At 36.1% G+C, this 9467-nt stretch overlaps 1 protein-coding gene across 1 annotated transcript; it reads right to left on the bottom strand.

Annotated features, from left to right (window-relative positions):
* Positions 1 to 3134: 3134 nt before the first annotated feature.
* On the bottom strand, positions 3135 to 4071 carry LOC114710136 (olfactory receptor 1013-like). The gene is given in 2 exon segments (XM_028894224.1): positions 3135 to 3446; positions 3448 to 4071. Coding segments are annotated over 2 exon segments (936 nt in total).
* Between the last annotated feature and the right edge of the window lie 5396 nt (positions 4072 to 9467).

Raw genomic sequence — 9467 nt, forward strand, 5'->3', positions numbered from 1 at the left:
TCTGCTTCAACTCTTCCTGGTTACATCTGCCTCTCTACACTCTCAACTTCCTATCCTTTGCTTCTAAAGCCCATCCGGTCCAATTTATACTGCTCAAATTTTCTTGAGAGTGGGGCCATGCCCTGGAGCATGGTTAACTTACCATATGTCATACCCTTAAAGAAAACTGACTCTCCCTTTTCCAGCAGATATAAACTCCTCCACTAGAGATGGGACTTTGTTCTCCATGCCTCCCACCATGCTTGTTTGAGAGTGTCCCTGAGCACAACTTATTGTTCATATATATAATCAGGGAGGAGAAGCCTACAGCCTCTGACCAGTTTCAGAGACTTATTGAAGCTGCTTTGTGCTGTTCACTTTCTGAGCTTAGGGGAGAACTTCCTACTAGATGAAATATTTCATCTTACTTTAGAAAACCTATTGTTCTACCTTCCTGTAATTGTTTAATCACAGAAGAAACTGTCCCACAACAAAAGCATAGTTCAACTTACTTCTAAAGAAGGGCAAGGTGGCCTTCTGTTCTTCACTGTGGTCAGCACAGTGCTCAGTACTTTCATCTATAGTCTGAGAAACTAAGATACCAAAGATACCTTCAGGAACAAAACAAAGACAACATGACCATAAACACGAAGGTTATCCTTCTTGCTAGGGCTTTGACTATATCTTTTAAATCATTCAGCTATAGACATGCTTGTATGCTTATAAATTTCACTTGTATCCAGCTTGTAATCCTCGGCACAATGAAGTGTTGAACAAATGACATTCAATTATTATTGTTCCTCTGTTGTATAATATAAATTGTTTAGTGCATACATGTTATAGCATTTGAGTATTTGTTACTTTTCTGGAGTGTATTTTATATCTTATTTAAGAAATTTATTTCATTGGCTATTTCTGAATTGATAGTGGGGAAATAACACAATTTTGGTAAATTAGTTTGATTTTAAATTTGTCAAGTCATTGCCACTGATTGAAGATTTAAAACAGTGAGATTCCTGGATTTATGAGCAAGATTTTATAATTACAGTTTTAGTAAGATGTTATTTCTAATTTCTTGATAAATCACCAATGGAGTATATACAATCAATCTTATAAACCACACTGTTTTTTACAGTTAGGCAAAATATTTGAGAGTTTCTCTAACATTTTTTGAGAAATATGAATCCTTTTGGTGTGTTGTCTCCTGGGGGGAGCAGGTTCTTTACAGAACCCTCCCTCAGATCACATATTAGTACAGCACATATCAGAGGAAAATAGTAAGTTGAGGCCAATGAAACAAATAAATCAACAATAGCAAAGTTTACTGGTAGGGTCCACTCTTCCTGCTCTTTGTATCTATGCTACCTCTTTTTCTCTGTAGTCTTTGCCATATTACCAAATCCTGAGAAAGTTGTTTATGGTGCTGCCAGAAATCTTGGTGGGTCAAATACATTGCTAAACATGTAAAAATTATGTCTGACTATGCTAAGTTCCTTAAAACCTCATGAACTCAATACCCCAACTCTCTAGTGGCCAAAAACAGACAGAACATTCCTGCCCTGATGTATTTTTCAAGGACCTGACAAAATCCTTTCTGAATTCAAGTTCCATTAATAAATGGAGTGAGCAGATCAAAATGTTATTTAGTGATTTTTTTTCCTTCTTCTTGGAATCCCTGCAGGCATTTTTTTTAGGGTTCTATGAGGTATTCCCTTGGGGCAACTTCTCTGCCATCCCTTTAGGCAAGTTCCAAATATAGATTCAGATGAACCAAAACTATAAAGTCAAAACTAGTACATTTAAATGGAAAATTTTAATTAAGAAAGAAATAACCCAATATTTAGCATATGGCTGGTTTAGGTATAATCACATTCAATACCATATGCATGAATGGAAGTGAAGGTTTACAATTTAGAGGTTTCTTGCTCAGAAATTAAATTTTTTATATTGTTTGAAAATTTCATACATGCATTCAATGCATTTTTATCAAATCTATCTCTACTTCTTCATCTATAATTCCTTCCCTACATAGAACCCACCACTTTTTCCTCCCCTGTTCATGTCCTCTCTATTTTTCTTTTAAAGTTACTGAATCCACTTAGTGTTGTTTACATATGCTTGAGCATAGGACCTTCTACTGAAGCATGGTAGTTGTTCTGTGGCTGCATCCCTGAAGATAACTTATTATTTATACTCTAGAAGCTGTCAATTGTTATCAGCTTCTCAGCTAGTGGTAAGACTTCATGATTCACCTCCACTGTCCATGCTTGAGTTTTGACTGGCTTGATTTTGTGTAGGTATTGTGCTACAATTGGTAAAATGAGAACATTTTGAGTTCATTAAAATTCAAAACTACAACAAATAGCTACAGACACTACATCAGGTATATTAGATCTAAGTTTTTTTTTTTTTTTTGAGACAGGATTTCTCTGTGTAGCTTTGTGCCTTACCTGAAACTCGCTTTGGAGACCAGGCTGGCCTTGAACTCACAGAGATCTGCCTGCCTCTGCCTCCCCGAGTGCTGGGATTAAAGGTGTGTACCACCACCGCCTGGCTAGATCTAAGTTTTTCATCCTTCCTTTTCCCCATGGCATTTATTTTCTCATACAAATGCATTCCCTTTCTCTTTCTTTAAAATTAATTTTGACATTCCCTATTCATATTCATTGTTATTGAATAATCCTTGCTAGTATTTGGACAGAAGAAATTAAGGTGCAATCCCTGTTTGTCATCTTTCCAGGGGATATTTCCTTCACATCTCCATAATAGCCATTATGTAAGGATAATAACTGGGCAGTTATTAGGGGGAACAATAAAATGAACTTCAGTCATCTGAGAAAGTATTTTATGCTTTCCTATTTCACACTCAATTCAAGTTCTACACTTTAAAATCTGTTTTAATATTAACATAAAACTAGTTTAATCATTAGATAAAAGTAAATATGAGTTCCATTATATACATACATGAATACATTACAATGTAACTCATTATTTATTACACTAAAACAAAAAAATTACATTTGTAAAGAAAAAATGTGAAAAATTTTGGTGGAATTTCAAAGAATGGAAAATTCATTTTTTTGTACTCACTTTCCGAACCTTGCCCCCAAGTAGTTTGCTATCACTTGGTCCTGGCTTGCTAAGCGTGCATAAACTTAGATGTCTGAAGGAGCTAACTTGACAAGCTTTCTCAGTGCTTCCTTCACATCTTTATTCCTCAGACTGTAGATCATCGGGTTCAACATGGGGAATAACACAGTATAAAAGGTAGACACCATTTTGTCCCTCTCTAAGGAGTAACTGGAACTTGGACGAGAGTAGATATAGAGGATGGAGCCATAGTACAAGGTTACAGAGATGATGTGGGAGGAGCAGGTGGAGAAGGCCTTGAGGCGGCCCTGGGTGGAGCGGATCCTCAGGATGGCAGCAATGATGAAGAGATAAGAGGCCAAGATGAGCAGGGTGGGAAGTAATGACATTTGAGGCTAGGAGGAAGTACAGCACAGACTGGTAACTCTCCCTGACATCACATGCCAGCTTTATGAGTGGTGGTACATCACAGAAAAAGTCATCAATGACATTGTCACCACAAAAATCCAATGTGAATGTGTTGCTAGTTAATATAATTGCATTGACAAATCCTCCTGTATAGGAATACACAACCAAAGATATGCACAACTTCCTTGACATGGCTTGAGCATAAAGCAGGGGGTTGGAGATGGCTGCATAGCGATCGTAAGCCATGGCAGCCAGTAGGTAGCATTCACTATAGGCCAATCCAGCAGAGAAGAAGAACTGAGACAGACATCCAGCAAAGGAGATGCTTTTGTTTTCAGAGATGCAGGTCACTAGGATCTTTGGAGTGTAGACAGAGGAATACCAGAGATCCAGAAAAGACAGATTTCCAATGAAGAAATACATGGGTGTGTGGAGCCTGGAGTCATTGCAGATCAATATGATGAGGGTAGTGTTTCCTAGCAATGTCAGAGAATATACTCCAAGGAACAGGACAAAGAGGACCATTTGCATCACAGGGTCTGTTGAGAAGCCCAGCAAGATGAACTCAGTCACTGTGTGATTTCCCCTCTCCATGCCTCAAGGAGCTTGCACCTGGGAGTACAGAAGAGCTTTCGTGTCTCTATGAGTATGAAATGTGGATATTGTTTTGATAAGATCCTGTAACATAATCAGCACCAGTGTGAAAACTTAAATTTCTTGGTAGGCAATAGGAATCTCCAAGTTTAAATATAATAATTTCAAAGAATGAAATAATAAGAATGTGTCTACGTGTGGTAGCCCCTTCTTTAATCCCAATAGTAGAAAAAATAAAAGCAGAATAGTTGGAACAAATTTGATTTTTGCTCAAGCTACCTAGTAAGTTCAAGTATAGCTGGATTCAAAGTGTGAGATATTGATTGGAAAACTCAAAAGTAATATTGATATAGAGGATGAGGAGGAGGAAGAAGACTGGTTACAAAATTTCACTGACTAGGTGAAAGATACTTGTCAATCTTCCAAATGAAAAAAATAGAATATTTCTTCAAATTTCTGCTGAAATGGGTATATAGAAAACCTATCTTATCTGTGGATATGAGAAGGCTCAGAAAGCCTGCTGACCTGAATTCTATTCCAAAATTTATGTAAAGGTGAAAGGAGATAAAGAATGCCACAGGTTGTCCTCTGATCTCTACAACCATTCTAGTAGCATGTGTGCCCACACATCATCAGCATACACACACCAAAAAGAAATTCACATTTTAAAAATAAAAAAGGAGGAGATGGAGAGATGGCTTAGCAGTTAAGAACACCTGCTGATCTGGATGACAAAGATTAGATTCTTAGCCACCCGCATTGTGGCTGGCAATCATCTGTACCTCCAGTTCCTGGGGATCCAACACACTCTTCTGATGGTGTGTGGTTAATGGATATACATGAAGGCAAAACACCGGTATACATTAAATACCCAAGAGTTCAGTGGTAACACAAGTAACTTGGTGGTAACCAACAGCTGTCTAATTGAACTGTTCAACAAGACAGAAACCATGCCCCAAACTGGAAACCTTCACTAAGTGCTAGTGAAGTCATGGATCTTGAAGGAGATTCTATATCTACTACTTTAATAAACAAGCAAAATCCCTAACATCAATCTAAACATTTGTCCTTATGCCTATAGAAAAATGTAGTCCTCACCCTCATCAAGGAAAATTCTCTTTGCAACAAAAGGAGATCACTACAGAAAACCACACCAATCAAAATGCAGATTTGTGGAGCCCAGTCCCAATATCTACATCTAAGAAATATTCCCACACCTAAGGCTCCAGGAATATTGTGGAAGAAGGAAAGAAAGATTGTAAGAGCCAGGGGATCAGGGAGCTTGCTGTGAGATTGTGTCTCATAATAATATCAGAAGATACTCCATAAAATCTCATTAGCATGACTGTCTGAACATGAGACGAACAAGAACAACAGACATGCCATCTTGAGGCCTCAGCCCTAAGAAAAGAACTACAGGCAGTTGAGGAATGCTGCGAATGAAAGAAACAGTCTTGGCCCAGTCTGGCCCAGTACACCAGTTAGTTGTCTGTACACTACCAAATGCTCAGGCCTGAAAACATGCATACAATAACATTATACAGACTGAGCAGTTTATATATATATATATATATATATATATATATATATATATATATGCATGTAATAACAGTTAATGAGAAAAGAGGCTATGAATTTGACTACATTATATACTATAAATACTTGAAAAATGAATATGTAAATGTGCTTAATATTATTATAACTTTCAAAGATATGCGCTGTGAGTAGGGCTATGTTTTAATGTGATGCTAAGAATTTCTATAATTATTATCTCAGATAGCTTACTTACATAGTAATCTGATTTTCCTGTATGATATAGATGATAACAATTTCTTCCTATGGTTACAGGAACATTAAAGTGGAACATTACAGATAAAGTCTTTAGTAAATCATCATTCAAAATACCTGTCATATGATGTCACACAGTTGGAATATGGTGATATTGCCTTTTTATTTAAAATGTTGCAGTTGATCTGATTTTCACTTGCTGTCTTCTTTCTGACCTCTTGATGTACTTCTACTTGTCCATCAGCATTCCTTTTCCTTTCTGTTACTCCTTCTTCTGCACTATCATCTTCATACATAGTGACCTAGCCAGAGCCACACCCCTCCCTATTGACCGTGACATGCCTCTATTTCTTCATGGAACTATTATTGTAGAACAAGTAATTAACTGCACAGAGCTATGTTCCTTTGAGATTCAGAATATAATTCTTATCACTTGGAATTCAATGAGTGAGTTCAAGTCACCCAGGGCTACAAGTTGAAAAATAGAGCATGTATTTTCTTGAGGTTGAGGTTTCCTTTGACACTTGGTGCATGAGATAAAGACTGGCTTTGGACCTCAGGCTTATATAAGTAAGAACAAGAAAACCATAGTAATGGCAGCATGCACTAGGCAGTCCGTGTGACAACCTTTTTAACCAAACAGTCATGCATTTGTATTACTATCCAGAAATGATAGTAATTTCTGTTTGTTTTCCATTAAAATGACTAAAATACAGCCTTTTGCCTTTAAAGATTGTTTCTATTGTCAGAATTCTTCTAAACTAAGTGTACAATTGAAACTTCTATGAAGAATAGCCTCTAAAAGCAGCTTTAAATGTCTCTTGATTCACTTTGTCCCAGACCACTAATCTCTGCTACTTTATTCTCCCATCACATTTGCTCTTGAGATATCCTGAGGATGCCTCTTTGGTTATGGCTCTTGTATTGCTTGTTTGTACCATTAGTATCTTCTCCTGAAAATTTTCCATTATTGTCAGTTGCTTTTTTCTTTTTGCCTTTAATGATATGAAATTCTTCTTCTCTAATAAAACTATCAGCAGTTTCAAAAGTGGAAATGGAAAGTTGATGAAGATTTCTCCTTCTCTAGCACTTACCACATTTTTATCAAAAAGCCATTTTAGGAACAAATACAAATAAAAAACAAATAGGAATTTACAAAGCTTACCTAGTTTTCAGCAACAATATCATCTTATCTGAATTTAAATCTGCCTATCTTTTACCCCAAATCTTTTATGTCAGCTCCGGATTCCCAGAGTTGTAGATTGCTGAAAGCCCTCAGGACTTCACAGCCTGCAGGGAGGTAACTCTGAGGACAATTAAAACTGTATGCTGATAAATTGGGTATTTTTGAATATGATGGAGAAAAGTTTTTGGTGACTATGTTACCCTCATGAAAAAAAATAAATCAGTCATGAATTCTTTCTCATTCTCTTTTAATTTGTGTAGAGCATCTAATACAAATGCATATTTATATACTTTAGCTATTCATGTGTATAAATATAAATATCAAATTATACATTTCCCTCCATGGTGATATTTCTGTTTGTTATCTCTCCCAGTACATTCTATAGTTTCCCAATATTTTATATCATCATGTGAGGTGTCTTAATCTACCACAGGGATTCTATACTGTCTGTCTACCTATGAGTTTATGGGTATCAATGTCAGGATGAAGGGTAAAAGGTGGAGGTTTTCCCCAGGCTCCTTACCTGAATATATATGCTAGAGTAGGTGCAGCCATGGACTTTGAGAATGGATACTAACAGCTCAGCCTTTAACAAGGATCTCTCTTCTATGCCCATAACATTTTTCCCTATACCTTTAAAGATATAGGTCATAGGAACTCTCAATGGATAAGTCCCATAATTATTACACAATTATTTCTGAACTCACTACAACATAGATATTCTTTTATAGGACTTTTCATTTTTTGTTTTGAAGACATTGCTTTTATTATAATTTTTTTATTTTTGAAAATTTCATAATGACATATGATCATATCTATTCTCCAATTTCCTTCCTACACCTTCCCCAGCATGCCCCTTAGCATATACCTATCTCAACTTCTTATCTTTTTTATAACTTACTAAGTCAACTAATGCTATATATATGTATGTATACATATATATACATATACACACACATATATACACATACACACACACACACACACACACACACACACACACACACACACACACATATATATAGATGTGGGCTCATGACCTGGGACATGAGAAATTTATCAGTGGGAACACCTTCAGAAAGAATGTCATTCACCTTTCCAGCAGGTGTCTGCTGCTAATAGCTTCTCATTAAGAGCTAGAAACTGAAAAGTCTCTCCTCCATCTAAGATAAAAGATTTGTTAATTATTCTTGAAAAGGTCTTATGCTAATAACCATAGCTACTAAGAGTTCACAAGTGTGATATCTCTGTCACATACAGAGACCACCATTTGCCACATCAATCTATATCCTACAGCTCTTACATTTCTTCTGCTTCTTCTTCTATGATGGTCCCTGAGCCTTGGCAGGGTGAGGGTGGTTGTGTAAATGATGTCCCGTTTCCAGCTAAGCTCTCAAGTCTCTTTTTCTTAAAACTTTGACTGATTCTATGTCTCTGTAACAGTTTTTTAACAAAACTTTACATAAATGAACTTATTTGGTGGGTCATATAGTTCTATCTGGTTTATAAGTGAAAATATTTCTAGAAGGAGTTCATGGAGATACAGCTCAAATGCAATTTTCCCCATATTTTTGATGATAATGTGGAGAAGCTTTATTGGGAAGAAATGAGATATATGATTTTTATAACTTAGTAGCATCAAACTTACTTAAAATGCATCATCATGATATAAAAGATCCATGAAAGACACTGATGTTTACCTTTCTCTGATAATGCACATTAATTTAGATTGGAAATCTTATGTAGAGACTTCTCTGTATTGTAAAGCTACAACTATCCAACTATAAAGGATAAACAGGCATCTAAAACACAATCTCCCCAAATCTTTGAAAAAATAGAAGACCAATGCTTTTGAATTGCAAATTTATAATTAAAATAATTACTTAGCCTTCATAGGTATAGTGTGAACAGTGCAAATGTAAAAATCTAATATCAATGTGATAGAAAGTTTTAAGCATTTTGAGTGCTGATAGGTTACCATAAATTAAAAGTTCCCCACCTGATCTTTTTTAATGGATCACAGGTTAGCCAATCACAAGTGTCATTCCTCAACACACACACACACACACACACACAGACACATACACACACACACAATTAAATAGGCTCAACAGACTCTCTTTCCTCTGCTTCTCTGTATGTATAGTTAAAAAGAAAATGCCATGCATTTGAGAAGGAGTGGAGGAACACAGGATGAATTGGAAGAAGAGGAGAAGGATGGGTGGGAATGATATAAATAATGATATAAATAATTTTTTTTTTTGGTTTTTTGAAAAGATTGGAATATATAAATAATTTTTTTTTTTTTTTTTTTTTTTTTTTTTTTTCGAGACGGTTTTCTGCATGTTTTGCTTTTGAGTCACTGTACCAGTGCTCAACTCACACGATCGCTGCTCTGCTCCCGATGCTGGATTAAAGCGTG

Source organism: Peromyscus leucopus, chromosome 4, assembly GCF_004664715.2.
Source record: "Peromyscus leucopus breed LL Stock chromosome 4, UCI_PerLeu_2.1, whole genome shotgun sequence".
Lineage (NCBI taxonomy): Eukaryota > Metazoa > Chordata > Mammalia > Rodentia > Cricetidae > Peromyscus > Peromyscus leucopus.